Source organism: Mya arenaria, chromosome 2 (assembly GCF_026914265.1).
Source record: "Mya arenaria isolate MELC-2E11 chromosome 2, ASM2691426v1".
Lineage (NCBI taxonomy): Eukaryota > Metazoa > Mollusca > Bivalvia > Myida > Myidae > Mya > Mya arenaria.
Window position 1 is genome coordinate 45,500,475 of NC_069123.1, and position 17,436 is coordinate 45,517,910.

The 17,436-nt window shown below is 36.3% G+C and overlaps 1 protein-coding gene across 1 annotated transcript in view; it reads right to left on the reverse strand.

Moving 5' to 3' along the window:
* LOC128243079 (proto-oncogene tyrosine-protein kinase receptor Ret-like) overlaps nt 1-17,436 on the reverse strand; it is a 96,311-nt gene that overhangs the window by 31,139 nt on the left and 47,736 nt on the right. The window contains exons 3-6 of the mRNA XM_052960594.1: nt 9,692-9,916; nt 9,353-9,607; nt 4,901-5,163; nt 4,488-4,641 (exon numbers count right to left, since the gene is read on the reverse strand). Coding sequence (XP_052816554.1) covers nt 4,488-4,641; nt 4,901-5,163; nt 9,353-9,607; nt 9,692-9,916 — 897 coding nt within the window. The remainder of the gene's footprint in view (nt 1-4,487; nt 4,642-4,900; nt 5,164-9,352; nt 9,608-9,691; nt 9,917-17,436) is intronic.

Below are 17,436 nucleotides of genomic sequence, written 5' to 3' on the forward strand. Positions count from 1 at the left end.
TACCCTAATTTTATCCTTTGGTAAATCATCAGATTAACATATACATTTCCTTCTGATAACACATACCATTCCACCTAGGATATATTCGCATTTCAATACCATCTTTTCTTTCTGGTTAACACATAAATCTTTGGGTATATTAGCGAGTAAGCACGTACATTTCATCTACGGGTATATTAGCTGATTTACATATACATTTCCCCTTGGTGCATATGAGCAGGTCAACACTTACATTTCCTCCTATTTTGTAGTAGTAGATTAACACATAAATCTCCTCCTGATTAATCCATACATTTCCTACTGATTCACTCATACATTTTCCGGGGATTTTTAGCACATTAACACATACATTTTTTCCTGGGGTATATCAGCAGATTAACACATACACTTCCTACTGATTAGCCCATACATTTATTCCCGATTAAAACATACATTTTCTCCTTGAATATAGCAGCAGATGAACACATACATTTTCTCATGGGATATATCGGCAGATGAACACATACATTTTCTCATGGGATATATTAGAAGATGAACACATACATTTTCTCATGGGGTATATTAGAAGATGAACACATACATTTTCTCATGGGGTATATTAGATGATGAACACATACATTTTCTCATGGGATATATTAGAAGATGAACACATACATTTTCTCATGGGGTATATTAGAAGATGAACACATACATTTTCTCATGGGGTATATTAGAAGATGAACACATACATTTTCTCATGGGGTATATTAGAAGACGAACACATACATTTTCTCATGGGGTATATTAGATGATGAACACATACATTTTCTCATGGGGTATATTAGAAGATGAACACATACATTTTCTCCTGGGGTATATCAGCAGATGAACACATACATTTTCTCCTGGGGTATATCAGCACATGAACACATACATTTTCTCATGGGGTATATTAGAAGATGATCACATACATTTTCTCCTGGGGTATATTAGAAGATTAACCCAGACATGTTGTGCCCTAAAACTTTAACCTAAGTTCCTCACTCAATCCGGGGCCAAAATTTGTATTTAGGATAATATGGAGTTATGTAACCTCAGTGTGTGATGGTCCCGAACAATTGTGTGAAGTATTAAGTGAATTAAATGAAAGGTATTGAAGTTATAAGTGAAAAATTTCAACCTGCCCTAAAGCCTTAACTGGACGCTGACGCTGGGTCGAGTAGCCCACACCCACTCTTATCCAACCAATTGACATTTACTATTTCATCGCTTCATTCCTCGTTTACACGTCTATTATCATCATGAGTATCTCAAACACGATCTTGAAATTGTGGAGTATTTTATGAAGCTTCTCAGACAAATCTTTAAAAAATGGAGAGGGAATTACCTTATTTATTTCAAGATCTTGTAATGACATTTTAAGCGAGTTTTGGATGAACCATCTGTATAAAAACTGTAAATACGATTAAACATTGCAACAAAATCTGAAATTGGATGTGTAACGTCTGATTCAGCAGCGACTGAATAAAGAAACATCTTTCTTAAATGATGCATGCAATTCTTTGAAATAGGAAACAATCTTAGGCCGCTAGGCCGCTTGTCCGGCAGACCGCTAACTTCACGCCGTTAGGCCGCTCGGCCGCTGGACTGCTTGATCGACTTTTACGAGGGAAAATGTTGATAAACGCTTCAGAGTGATAATTTTTGCATAAAACAATTAATTGATCATTGTTTTAGAAAAACAATTTAAGGCTGCTATGTTAATTAATGTATGAATAAAAATCATTGATTCATCATTGATTTCCAAGAAAACGCATGAACAATCGCTTTGAAATAAAGAACACATTTAGGCCGCCAACTTCACGCCGAAAAATTAATCGAGAAAACTATCAAGTTCAATGTTTTGACCGTTCAGCATTTGTAGTGATCGTTTTTGTCTAAACTAAACCATGTTTTCATGAGTCAAAAAACCTATGAACAAACAAACGTTTTTTCATGCTTTTCGATGAAATATGGAGTTTTAACAGTGAAATAACAACAGTGAACATATTAATTTGATATTTCCACTGCAAACCAAGGAGAGAAAATATCAACTTAAAGACCTACTTTTAAAATCCATTGTAGTTACTACACCTTGATCATAACTTAACACGGCACTTATGATCATGTTGCCAAAAATTTGAAATTTAAAAAAGGTTGTGCACGTAAGTTTAAATAAAGATATATTTAGGAAATAAACAACTTAACGTTTATTAGAAAAAAATTGTAATCCCGTTTTTCAAAAGCTTTCTTGAACTTTGAAGCTGAATGTTCGAACTTTTGCTTTCATACAAAACAAATGAAAGACTAAAACAACATATCGAACATAAAAACGATGTAGTATCATCGTTCAAATATCTTTTTAAACTGTTTGTCGTTGGTATTCGTGATACGAACTTCCCGGAAAATACACAAAACAATTCACAGATTAACTGATTTTTCCCCACCACCCACGCCTCAAAATGTGTCAACAACCTTGCGTGATCTTCGCTATTTACCTGGAAAATGTCCTGTTTTCAAATTAATCAGTCTGGTGTTTGACAGGAAAGGATGAAAACAAACTCTAAAACTAAAAATAAACGTGTGTTTTTTCGAATGATTATCCGCAATTGTGTTGCTAACAAGTTCGACATTTCTGATTTGCATTCAATAAATTGCTGTGTGGCAATTTGTTCATGCATTCAAGCCCTGTCTAATTTAAAAGTGCTTATAATAATAATAATAATAATAATAATAATAATAATAATAATAATAATAATAATAATAATAATGATAATAATGATAATAATAATAATAATAATAATAATAATGATAATAATAATAATAATAATAATAATAATAATAATAATAATGATAATAATAATAATAATAATAATAATAATGATAATAATAATAATAATAATAATAATAATAATAATAATAATAATAATAATAATGATAATAATAATAATAATAATGATAATAATAATAATAATAATAATAATAATAATAATAATAATGATAATAATAATAATAATAATAATAATAATAATAATAATAATGATAATAATAATAATAATAATAATAATAATAATAATAATAATAATAATATTTTCTCCACGAATCGAAAATAGAAAATTGATAGCAACGTCATCAGCTATAATTTTGCGTGAGGGATGTCCAACGGCAACGGACAGCGTAAAAACACTTCTTTCATAAATGGGGTATTTAGATGTACGTGAAGTTCGCAGCCTAGCGGCCTAGCGGCGTGAAGTTAGCGGCCTGGCGGCCTAGCGGCCTCGCGGCTTATTTTTTTCTCTATTTCTAAGTAATTGTTAATGAGTTTTTTTTAAACAATGATAAATCAAAGTTTTTTATTCATCCAGTTACATAGCGGCCTTAAATTGTTTACTATTCAGAACATTTTTCTAATGTACGTGAAGTTAGCGGCCTAGCGGCCTAGCGGCGTGAAGTTAGCGGCCTAGCGGCCTAGCGGCGTGAAGTTAGCGGCCTAGCATGTTTGCATGCTTTGAAATAGATAAATGTTTGATCGACTTTTAAAAAAAATAATGTTGAAAATCGCTTCGAATTGATATTTTGTGCATAAAAACAGTTAATATATCATTGTTTAAGAAGAAAATTCATGTATCCATACTTTAAAATAAGATACCACATTAGGCCGCTAGGCCGCTAGGTCGCTAACTTTAGGCCGCTAGGTCGCTGAATCGCTTAATCGACTTTTTTGAAAATGTTGAAAATCGCCTCAAAATGATATTTTGTGCATAAAAACAGCAAATATATCATTGTTTTAGAAGAGCAAGTATGTTTGCATGCTTAAATATAGATAAATGTTCGATCAGAGAGTAATCACATACATTTATAATCTTGTCAATAAATGACAAAAATAAAATGTTTCATATTTTCTTTTCTTTTTAGTTTTGTGACACAATATTTCGAAAGATCAACACATACATACTTTGCCGCAAGCAGTTTAGCAAATGTATCGAAGGAATATTTCAAATCTAAATTGTGTTGGAATTCCGTTTACATTATTTTCGGAAAATTATTTCGACAATATGTAAGGCCTAGAAAAAAATATGTCCGTTTCGAGTAACCCGACCCTACCTATAAAAATGCGCCGACCCTAACTATTTTTTCCGTTTCTGAGCAAAAAAAATATTCGTTAGCGAATAGACAGTTACAAGGGCGGATAAATGCAGATTTTAATCAGAATAATTGTTTATATGATAAAACAACGTCAGGCAATGACAGTAATGTAGGAAAGACTGCCATGTGCAAGAAAACACTCTGAACTTACGACAGAAAAAAAAACCCCTATCTACCATACCTAGAAATTTTTGCAAGGTTACCCTACACAAACAATTTTTTTTTGGCCTAATTAAAAAAAAATGTCATATCAAGGTTTGGGGGGCACAATCTCATTAGTGCATGAGAGCGCAATGGAGCCGGCAAAATGTACAGTTACATACCCAGGAGGCAGGCTGTGTGGCCGAGATGGCTCGTGTTGTAGCAGAGTGCCTTCGGGCGACAGCGTCCCTGGGGATCGTGGAGCACGCGTGCCCGCAGCGCGCGAAATGTGTCCTCGTCTACTATTGTGCCGTTCACCAGCACCGCCCCCGCCGTCTGCCACCACCGGAAAAGTTAAAAGCTTTATACCATCAAAGACATTGTAATTCTAGGAAAGAATATTAATCTTTTCAGATAGGGATGCGAAAAAGAATTCTTATCTCGCAATTTATTCGTAGACTGCTATTCTATTAAACGTTAGGGCGAAGAAGTCAAGAAGAAGAATAAAACTGACTCGTTACCATTGAAACGTGCAATGAAAAAAAGCAACCCAAAACGCTTATACTCCTCTTACAAGCCGCATTTCCGGACTGACCTCGATGTTGACGGTGCGCGTCTGAGAGCCGTCCTGGTAGGTGGGTGGGTTGTCATTCACGTCCAGCACCGATACCCGCAGCCGTCGTGTCACCTGAAGTGAGGTGTTGCCCATGGTGACTGTACACATGATCTGGAGCGGCTGTTGACCCGTGATGTTGCCCGGGGCTCCGGCCGTGATTCGCACTCGCAGAGATTCGCGGTCGAGTGCACGGAGGACGCGAAGTTCCGTGGTCACCGGGTCTATGGTGAACCGCTTTTTGGCTGAAATGTAAGATTAACTATAAAAAACTCGTAAATTCATATTGCCTCAATCATGGACATGATATGATATTTTGTTATATATACAATATAATCATTTAGGTTTATATATTATAGTGTGAGTAAACGAATTACAATTACCGGCAAACCCTTATCTGTACATACGGCAGTTACAGAAATGTCTGTACGGCGTATTCGTGCTAATCAATAAGTGTACTTATATTTATAAATGCACACAACAGTATCTTCACTAAACCCGGCAGAAAGTATGGCGACATGTATATAACTAAATGTAGATTCACAAGTCCGATTTGATCTTGTTCTATATCACATGAAAGCGTATTCTCTGTCAGTCACTCTGCTACCAAATTCAAAATGATTTTTGTTTTGGAAATATTAGGGGTAAGACGTGTGAAGTCGTAAGGTACAAATTAATTGAATGAATGCTACGACTAAGGACAGTATAAACACACATGTCTTTTGGTAAATAGCCATGTTCATACAAAACGCGTGCACATAAAAATAGCTCGACGAAACATCTCGTCTGACTATGGTTGATATAATTTATATTTAGTGCTGGATTGCATGTTCTTAGCGGCACTGACTAACATGAAGATGTCTGATACTGAGCCATACATTAGCCCTGGCTTTCTGCGCATGCCCACAGGTAGCCTTAAGGCCGCAAACTCCGAAGAACTGCTTCTTTTCATGTCCATTTTAACCCATGTTTGTCTCATTATGCTCTATGTTTTGTAGAATGACGTCAAACTTTATGTGAAAATCTACAGAAACAAGCTCAGAAGCCAAACGTTTAAACATAAACCCCGCTTAATGGCACTGGGTAAACGCAAAGACATAGAACCCAAAAACAAAACAAAAAACACAAACAAGAAACATGGAACAACAGCACAAAATCCCTCAGACAACACAGTGCATATATACTATATAAAAACGACTAGGTATGTTTATCAAGGATTATTAGGTAACCGCCTTTGGACGGTCAGTAAAATGTACCATACAATAGATTTGTTGATTGATTATGGGTTTATACTCAGGCTATTTTGACGCTTTATTTTTGTATCCTGGTCCAAAATCGATATCGCTATTTATATAATGTAACTTCCGGTAATTTCGCATTTTTGTCATACGTTTACCCACTTGTTCTTGATGCAGTATGCATCAGTTTGCAACTGACCAGCGATTATATTTTTTGCGTTTCGTTGCTACGTTCTTCGTTAATTAATGACAGTGAAGGTTTATGGAAATGTTTTAACTGTTTTCAAAGCGCACGACTATAGGATCCCAAGTACTGATTCCAATTTGAACCGTTTATATGACCACGATGATACTATTATGAAGACTTAGTAATATGAATGTATTCCCAAAGAATGTTTTGAACTTTCGAGTCTTGTCCGATAGTTGACCGTAATGCTTCGTCCAATTCGAATCGATTATCGATAGCAAATGGGGTCCACTTTTCAAACTCAATTCACTGGATATCATGATCACAGTATTCATTATACTTTTAAAAGAAATGAAACGGCGGTCGGCTCATCAATAGCGGCGGTCGTTTTCGTTATTTGTGTCCTCAAAAAGCAAGTGATAAAAAGAATCGGACACCCATCTTCATATTATACACTTTTGTATTCATGTCGTTTAGGAAATAGGTTAGTTAGCTCGCCAAAGACTCGCTCATGAACATATTTCCTGAACTTGAATGAAATTGAGCATAATATGACAAACCGTGACAGATCAAATAAGTAAGTAAGTATTTAAGTAAGTAAGTAAGTTGTTTATTATAGTGACAGGTGCATCACACAAATGATATATTCGCAATACATATGTAAATGATGATAACACCCGGCCCATCGGGCCTATATGTCACCTTAATGTTAACATTTCTCAAGCAATGGTATATATATTAACACATGCAAATGTGTAAGTCGACGTGCTGTTTCTCTTTAGCAAGGGGCTCTTAGTTCAGGTTGTTTTACCACGTGTGTAATATGAATAATAAAAGTTATCATAATAATTTCCAGAATACCGAACACTTAACGAGTTTATCTAACTTCCTTCATTTAAATGAGGATACTTGGTCGTATATACAGTAAGTGTGTGATTATTTCATCATAATGGATAAGGCGCGAACTATCTTAAAAGTTAAAACATTTAATAGAATGTTATGACATAGCTTTGCCGCATCTTAATGTACTTCGCGGTATAAATGTGAACACTCTTTAGTGAACATTGACGTCTTTACTCAGAACCTAACCAGATGAGATCATGACAAGACTGTATTGAGTCTGGCAGGGGGTCCATAATTTTATGGAAAAAAAGCTCTTAGCCTTTTGGAACGTGTGTCTAATGGAAAAAATAGCCAATAGTTGAAACTAAGGAAAGGCTATTAGTGCCCTGCATTTCCTTCCTTCCTGGTGAATCTTTGAAACCTTAAAATACTGAATGTTCTTAAGTACATTCCTAAGCTTCGTTTGTAGTCAGACCGACTTAGCTTTATACATGCATATTCTGGTTAAAGGCAATTGATATCAGAAAATATTTTCGTTTTCAAAACAACACAGCTAGCATATTTGACACTGTTAGTATTTTTTTCGATTTCAAAAATTGTAGGCATAGCCTTTGCTGACGGCTGTCAATTTTCAGGGTGTGTGAACTTTCTTGATCTATGACAGTCGTACGTTGCAGGATATTGGGAAATATCTTGTCCTTATGACGAACTTTTTATACATTGGAAAGGAAACACTGGGCTAGTCATTCAAGCACTGTCGATTTTCTTATTTTGCGATGCTGAATGACACGAGAACCAACCCGCCCTGCAATACCCACGTACTGTCTCTCGGATCCCGCATCCCACGACTGCCTTTCCCGACTAAGTGTTTTCCAATTTCCTTTGATTCCAGATTCCCGTCTGAGAAACATTTCAGGAAGAAAAGACGCTTTTGTGGTGGAACATTACGGTCACGGAAATAGCACCGCTTATCACAAAGAAAACATAGCTCTCCGATAGCGCAACACGGCAATAATGATGAAGAATAATCTTTAAATCGAACCTATTGAAATCACAAAGGCTATTTAACTGACGTTTGCTGAAAAGATATCGAACCGTTTATTCCAGAGGACCAATAAAGCCATCTTAAGACATTTGCAGATTTGCAAAAATCTATAACACTTCATTCTGAAAAGACGCGTCAACAACAAAATAATAATCACAGATACCGTCCACTGATATGCGACATATCTTTGGTATACTCTGTTACACTTTAATGAAAGTGACTTTAATTAGGGGTTTTTAAGGTGATCACAGAGTGTGTTTGATCGTTAATATTTAACTAGTGTCTCATTATTTCCTGCGGCTCTATTTCATGTTTGAATGTGCTCATAATGCCTGCTATAACTCTACCGAGGGTGACTTAGCATAAACCACCATATGGCGCTGTTGACACAAGCCAAGTTGGAATCTTAAATATATCAATTGACCGTACTGTTATTAGTGCTATTGAATTGTTTTATTATGGCACCTATTTTCGAAAGTATTTCCACAAGTTAAAACAAAGGACGGTACGACGAATGTGCTTTGAGTCTTGTGTGGCCATTGGCTATCAATTGTTTTCACTCGGAAACGGTCGGTTATGGCCGACCGGCTTGACCTCAATTAAGACTAATCACGTTTGATGTCGGCGAAGCACAAAGCAAACAACCATTATAACTAGCAGTGTTCATTCTATACATATACATTTCTTACATAATTAGGTTGGCCATCACGGTGTTCTAATTAAAATTACTGTTATGAAAAGACAGCAGGCCGATAGTTCAGAAAGTCGCTAAATACTTAACGATGAAAATCGTTGTTATATTTAGCGATTTACTTATAGCGATCGTTAACATATTCGCAATATTTTTTTTTGTTTAGAAGTTTTTTCAGCATTTTCGTAAAACTAACGATAAATAAAGATCACCTCTTGCACCAATATCAAAATTAGCGACGATTAACAACGACAAACAAAATGCTCGCAATTATTTGTGCTTTGAACATAAACATCGGAAAAAAGAATTTCGCAAATAAAACCCTCACAGACAAAGAACATTAATTAGATTACAGCGCGAAAGGAAGCCAAACAAAAACGAACATCGGATATCAGAAAACTTAGTCGCATATGTGAAAGGCGGCACTCACGTGAGTCGATCTCGTACACGCGGGCGATGTGCGGGTCCTGCCAACAGGGACTGAGGCGGCCTAGTGCCACATCTTCTACGTTCTCCTCCACCCTGAACGTGCCGTCGTTCACGTGTGAAAAGCAAACGTCCTCTGCCCACTGCTTCCCGCGAACTTCCGGTGGTGACGTCAGGAGGCGCATCACAGTCAGTGTGTCGATTGCGGCCCGGACCTCTCCCGAGGCTGACGAGCATTTAGCCCGAAACTCAAGTTTACCTGAATGAGATAACGATAAAATGGTCATATCGATAGAACTCACAGATATTTCGAAAGGATACGTATTCACTTCAAGGTGCTCACCATTTCTCGACTCCGCGGAGCTGTCTTTGACGAATAGCAAGCCGGAAGTGGTGTTAATATCGATATTCTGGTCGTCCCCCAGCAGCTCGTACCTGATGGAGTCCAGCAGGCAGTCGTCGTCGGCATGAGGGTAGGCGTACAGGCGGCCCAAAGTTGTCCCAGGTGTGGCGCTTGCAGGCACACACAGCTCGCCCCCGTGCTGCGCCACGTAAACGCTCCCTGCGCCTGTAAATAGCAAGACAAACATCAGCATCCCATATAGAACTGTTGTTACATGGGTCAATTGCCATGTAAACAATCGACCGCTATATGGACGGTAGTAAATTGACGAATATACAATGATTTGCTTGCATCAGCGATGTACTGAAAATATTCTACCAAATGCATGTGTTTGTTCCTGCAACATCCAAATGTCGCGGGTACTACATTTACGATTGAAAACATTTTCATCGACTGATGAATAATAACAATAATACTATAGTACAGAGTGTATAACATAGTATACTGTAATATTGTGATGATATTCACATTGCTGCAACTGTTATATCCCTTTTCAGAAACTGTGGTCTTGAACTTAAACTATGGACCAGAAAATTGAACAACCATCCAAGGTGCTATAGATCAGAACACATGCCCCTGGCAAAGAGACGGAACAATGGAAACAAACATGTACTTCAACATCTACTAGAACATTGTTTAAAAAACATAGATAGTTTTAAATTACTCCCTTATTTAATTTCATGTAATATAAACAAGTATCGTTTTAGTTTATTTAGGGTACGTGTATATCCACAGAATCTTTAACGTATGCCAAGTCTTAGAAGACGAATACCATCTAGTTTTCGATGTAATATGAATTCTGATTACGAGGTTAATATATTCCATTATATTTTAGAAGGAGACCAAACATTCATACAAAATATAAAATGAGTTACTTAGGCATCTTTATAAAGAAAACTTATCATCTTTGTATATAATGCCATTTTAATGAGAATACTTAAAATGAATGCTGCTTAAAGCTGCAATCTCACAGATTGAACGTTTTGACAACTTTTTTTATTTTTTGTCTTGGAACGAGCATATTTTTGCGTAAATATCTGCAAACCAGTGATAAAAGACTGCTGACATAATATCAGATTGGAGCTTTTCATATTTCCGTCCCGAAATTGATGTTTTATGCTTTTTTCTTAAACCGTTAGTAACGCCATAAAACATTAAATTTGGAATGGCAATATGAAATTCTGCGATCAGATCTTTTATCAGCAGTCTTTCATCACTGGTTAACATATATTTACGCAAACAATTGCTAATTCCAAGACAAAAAAATAAAAAAAGTTGGAAAAACGGTCAATCTGTTAGAGTGCAGCTTTAATATGATCTTGTATGTAGAGCCAACTATTTTTATGAGTAAGGTTTGCAGCGAATGTTAAGTTAGTTATATGACATGTGTGTTATAATATCAATAATACAATTTATTCCATTTTTTTTAGAAAACTCAATCATTAATACTAGTTCTTTTAGGCAACGGCCACTTAACGCAAGCTCTAACACTTAACGGTGGTGCAAATAAAATGAGCTGTCGACACCTCCGTGGTGCAGCTGTGCCTTGTGATAAAATTATCACATTCAATATAAATCATACTCAAGTGTGTAGAAGTAAACTTTGCACTTCCGATAGGTAGTTGCTGGCGTTAGGTAGCCGTGAAGGCTCTCTATAATTTCGTTTTCGTAGGGATTAATCGATATTTGTAACCTATGTACCATAAATGAATCTATTAAACGATAATTTTAAAAATTACAACTTTTTACCAGGTAATAAGATGGTTACTTTAATTAGTTTATAACTTAAAGTATTTTGCTGTATTGCTTGATGTCTTTGCTATTTAAGTGCTGACATTTAAAATTGGTTACATATATTTTTTAATATACGTTCACCTATAAATACTGAGTATAATATCTGTTCATATCGGTCATGGCCTTCTGGATGTTAGCAAAGAAAACCTTGAAACTTCAACTAAGCAGACGAAATAATGTTCTTGAAATCAAAAGAGACGGAATTCTGAGAGTTAAAAAAATATTGTTATTCAAATAAAGATACGCATTTTTTAAAGTTCGATAACATGTTATTTCGCTAAAGAGTCGCAATGCTGAGAGTTTTAAACATGTTCGTTAAGTAAAGAGGCGCAATACTGAGGGTTTAAAACGTGTTCGCTAAATGAAGAGGCCTAATACTGAGAGTTTAAAACATGTTCGTTAAGCATAGAAGCGCAATACTTCAAAGTGTTTAAAACAGGTTCGTTAAGTAAAGAGGTGCAACACTAAGAGTTTAAAACATGTTCATTAAATGAAGAGGCGCAACACCCAGAGTTTAAAAAATGTTAATTAAATAAAGAGGGGCATTATTCAGAGTGTAATGTTCGTTCAGTTAAAAAGCGCAATACTGAGGGTTTAAAACGTGTTCGTTAAGCATAGAGGCGTAATACTGAGATTTTAAAACAGTTTCATTAAAGAAAGAGGCGCAATACGGAGAGTTTAAAACTTGTTCGTTGAAGCTTCACTCTCACAGATATACCATCTTTACAACTTTTTTTATTTTTTGTCTTGGAAAGTGCAATTTTTGCGTAAATATTTGAAAACCAATGATCTATTATTGCTGACAAAAATTCACATCGTAGACTTTGATATTTCCATTCGAAAATTAATGTTTTATGGCTTAAACCGTTACTTACGGTTTAAGAAAAATGAATAAATTTTTTTGAACTTGAATATAAAAATCTGCGATCTAATTCTTTGTCAGCAGTCTTATATAACTGCTTTCCTTGGATTTCGCAAAAATTGGCTCGTTCCAAGAATATTTTTTTTTTAAAAGTTGCCAAAACGTTCAATCTGTGAGAGTGCAGCTTTAAGTTTAGAGGCGAAATACTGAGGGTTTAAATCATGTTCATTATATAAAGAGGCGCAATACGGAGAGAATAATGTTCGTTAAGTAAAGAGGCGCATTACCGAGAGTTTAAAACATGTTCATTAAAAAGAGGCGCAAAACGGAGTATTGACAGTTCGTTAAGCAAAGAAGAGCTATACTGAGAATTTAAAACATGTGCATTAAATTAAGACGTACAATACGGAAATTTTAATGTTCGTTATGTAAACAGGCGCAATACGGAAAGTTTAATGTTCGTTATGTAAAGAAGGGCAATACGGAGAGTTAAATGTTCGTTATGTAAAGAGGGGCAATACGGAGAATGAAATGTTCGTTATGTAAAGAGGGGCAATACGGTGAGTTTAATGTTCGTTATGTAAAGAGGTGCAATACGGAGAGTTTAAAACATGTTCGTTATGTAAAGAAGGGCAATACAGAGAGTTTAAAACATGTTCATTAAATAAAGAGGGGCAATACGGAGAGTTTAAAACATCTTCATTAAATAAAGAGGGGCAATACTGAGAGTTTAAAGCATGTTTGTTAAGTAAAGGGGCGCAATACTAAGGGTTTAAAGCATGTTCATTAAGTCAAGAGGCGCAATACTGTAAGTTTAAAACATGTTCGTTTAGTCAAGAGACGCAATACTGAGAGTTTAAAACATGTTTGTTAAGTAAAGAGGCGCAATACTGAGGGTTTAAAGCATGTTGATTAAATAAAGAGGGGCAATACGGAGAGTTTAATGTTCGTTATGTAAAGAGGGGCAATACGCAGAGTTTAATGTTCGTTATGTAAAGAGGGGCAATACGCAGAGTTTAATGTTCGTTATGCAAACAGAGGCAATACGGAGAATTAAATGTTCGTTATGTAAAGAGGGGCAATACGGAGAGTTTAATGTTCGTTATGTAAAGAGGGGCAATACGATGAGTTTAATATTCGTTAGGTTAAGAGGCGCATTCGGAGAGTTTAAAACATGTTCATTAAATAAAGAGGCGCAATACTGAGAGTTTAATGTTCGTTTTGTAAAGAGGGGCAATACGGAGAGTTTAATGTTCGTTATGTAAAGAGGGGCAATACGTTGAGTTTAATGTTCGTTAGGTTAAGAGGCGCATTCGGAGAGTTTAAAACATGTTCATTAAATAAAGAGGCGCAATACTGAGAGTTTAATGTTCGTTTTGTAAAGAGGGGCAATACGGAGAGTTTAATGTTCGTTATGTAAAGAGGTGCAATACTTAGAGTTTAAGACATGTTCATTAAATAAACAGGCGCAATGCGGGGAGTTTACTGTTTGTTATGTAAAGAGGGGCAATACGGAGAGTTTACTGTTTGTTATGTAAAGAGGGACAATACGGAGAGTTTAATGTCCGTTATGTAAAGAGGGGAAATACGGAGAGTCTAAAACATGTTCATCAAATAAAGAGGCGCAATACGGTGAGTTAGATGTTCGTTATGTAAACAGGGTAAATACGGAGAATTAAATGTTGGTTATGTAAAGAGGGAAAATACGGAGAGTTTAATGTTCGTTATGTAAAGAGGGGCAATACGTTGAGTTTAATGTTCGTTATGTAAAGAGGGGCAATACTGAGAGTTTAATGTTCGTTATGTAATGAGGGGCAATACGGTGAGTTTTATGTTCGTTATGTTAAGAGGGGCAATACGGAGAGTTTAATGTTCGTTATATGTAAAGAGGGGCAATACTGGAGTTAAATGTTCGTTATGTAAAGAGGGAAAATACGGAGAGTTAAATGTTCATTATGTAAAAAGGGGCAATACGTTGAGTTTAATGTTCATTATGTAAAGAGTGGCAATACGGAGAGTTTAATGTTCGTTATGTAAAGAGGGGCAATACGGGGAGTTTAATGTTCGTTTAGTCAAGAGGTGAAATACTGAGAGTTTAAAACATGTTCATTAAATAAAGAGGCGCAATACGGAGTGTTTAATGTTCGTTATGTAAAGAGGGGCAATACGGAGAGTTTAATATTCGTTATGTAAAGAAGCGCAATACTGAGAGTTTAAAACATGTTCGTTACGTAAAGCGGCGCAATACTGAGAGCTCAAGACATGTTCGTTAAGTAAAGAGGTGCAATACTCAGAGTTTGTGAAGTGTTCGTTAAGTAAAGTGGCGCAGTACTCGGAGTTCATGACATGTTCGTTAAGTAAAGAGGCGCAATACTGAGAGCTCAAGACGTGTTCGTTAAGTAAAGAGGCGCAATACTCAGAGTTCATGACGTGTTCGTTAAGTAAAGAGGCGCAATACTCAGAGTTCATGACGTGTTCGTTAAGTAAAGAGGTGCAATATTCAGAGTTCATGACGTGTCGTTAAGTAAAGAGGCGCAATACTCAGAGTTCATGACATGTTCGTTAAGTAAAGAGGCGCAATACTCAGAGTTCATGACATGTTCGTTAAGAAAAGGGGCGCAATCCTGAAAGTTCATGACATGTTCGTGAAGTAAAGATGCGCAATACTCTGAGTTCATGACGTGTTCGTTAAGAAAAAAGGCGCAATCCTGAAAGTTTAAAACATATTCGTTAAGTAAAGAGGCACAATAATGAGAGTTTAAAAACGTGTTCGTTAAGGAAACAGCTTAGGAAACAATACTTCTATAAAATATCGAGTTCCTTTCGTTTGGACACTATGTCTATGGTCTGCTAAGTCAGAGTTCAACATTGAAACAATTCTGTACACAGACACTAAGTTTTGTGTAGTTGATTTTGATCGGGAAGTGGTTTTGAAGATTGAATATAATGCTGAAGGATATCACGCATCTGCATTGATTACGTCAATAAAGCAGTAAGGATAACGTGCCGTAGCTAACCAGACAAGCATCAGATGAGCCTCAGGTATTTGCGCACAACCGTTGAAAAATTACAGGATGTTGAACTAGTCCCATCTTTTAATTGAGATCGATCTTGAATACCAACTAGCTGCTCTGGCATTTTGATTGCGAAATATATGCACATGGCGTTCACATTATATTGTTGTAGTTAAATACTTAATTAACCTATTCCGGATATTGACTTAGTTACCACCGCTGGCCATTTACTGATGAAAAATGTAGAACTCTTCCCAATTATGGTCTGAAATGTTATTGTCGGAATACATTTTAAGTATTGAATTTGTCATTGATAAGACAGAAATCAATCAAGCTTGAACAACTAATGATTGATAACTATCTTGATTGGCCGGCTTGGCAATATGTAACGTCATAAACAATAGCAGAATGGCTGGGCCGGTCCTTGAATTGATCGGTAATGGCCCGCCACGTGCCTCTCGCTTCAACCACTTAATAAGGCCTAAAGCAGTAGTCAACGACCCAACCCTTCATATATCCACAAGTGTTCAATAACAACAGGGCAATTGTACCAGAACACCATCACGTAGTTCCTATCATAAATAATTTAAGTGCACTTTCTAAGTGAAATGATAATACGTACTTAAATAATTAATTAATTCATTTGCGTGATAACATATTTCCCAAGTCAAACAACAGAACTGTTTTGAGCACTGTGTATTAAAGATAAAAATGATGCCAACATCAATTCACATAACACGTGACTAAATTCACTGCGAAGGACTTCATTTTATACTTGATGTCTTCATCGTTGCGATGTTGATATTATCGTATACTGAAATCATTTTGTTTAACTCTACTTGGTCTTCGATATTACCTTCAGTTTTATGCTGGTGAAAGTTATGTAGATGATTTCAGTTCCAATGAATGTTAGGACAATGTTGAGGTCGAGTTCAACCATTCTGTATGTTGGGACAATGTTAAGATTCGGTACAACTTTTTCAATTGGATGTTGAGACAAAAGAAAGGTTCAGTGCCCTTTATCCAATAAATGTTTGGACAATAGTGAGGTTCAGTACCCTTTATCCAATAGATGTTTGGACAAAAGTGAGGTTCAGTGCCCTTTATCCAATAGATGTTTGGACAATAGTGAGGTTCAGTACCCTTTATCCAATAGATGTTTGGACAAAAGTGAGGTTCAGTGCCCTTTATCCAATAGATGTTTGGACAAAAGTGAGGTTCAGTACCCTTTATCCAATAGATGTTTGGACAAAAGTGAGGTTCAGTGCCCTTTATCCAATAGATGTTTGGACAAAAGTGAGGTTCAGTGCCCTTTATCCAATAGATGTTTGGACAAAAGTGAGGTTCAGTACCCTTTATCCAATAGATGTTTGGACAATAGTGAGGTTCAGTACCCTTTATCCAATAGATGTTTGGACAATAGTGAGGTTCAGTGCAACCTCCTCAAATGGATATTGGGACAATGTTAAGGTTGAGTACGCCCTCCTCAAATAGATGTTTGGACAATAGTGAGGTTCAGTACCCTTTATCCAATAGATGTTTGGACAATAGTGAGGTTCAGTGCAACCTCCTCAAATGGATATTGGGACAATGTTAAGGTTGAGTACGCCCTCCTCAAATAGATGTTTGGACAAAAGTGAGGTTCAGTGCCCTTTATCCAATAGATGTTTGGACAAAAGTGAGGTTCAGTGCAACCTCCTCAAATGGATATTGGGACAATGTTAAGGTTGAGTACGCCCTCCTCAAATGGATGTTTGGACAAAAGTGAGGTTCAGTGCCCTTTATCCAATAGATGTTTGGACAAAAGTGAGGTTCAGTGCAACCTCCTCAAATGGATATTGGGACAATGTTAAGGTTGAGTACGCCCTCCTCAAATGGATGTTTGGACAATAGTGAGGTTCAGTACCCTTTATCCAATAGATGTTTGGACAAAAGTGAGGTTCAGTGCAACCTCCTCAAATGGATATTGGGACAATGTTAAGGTTGAGTACGCCCTCCTCAAATGGATGTTGGGA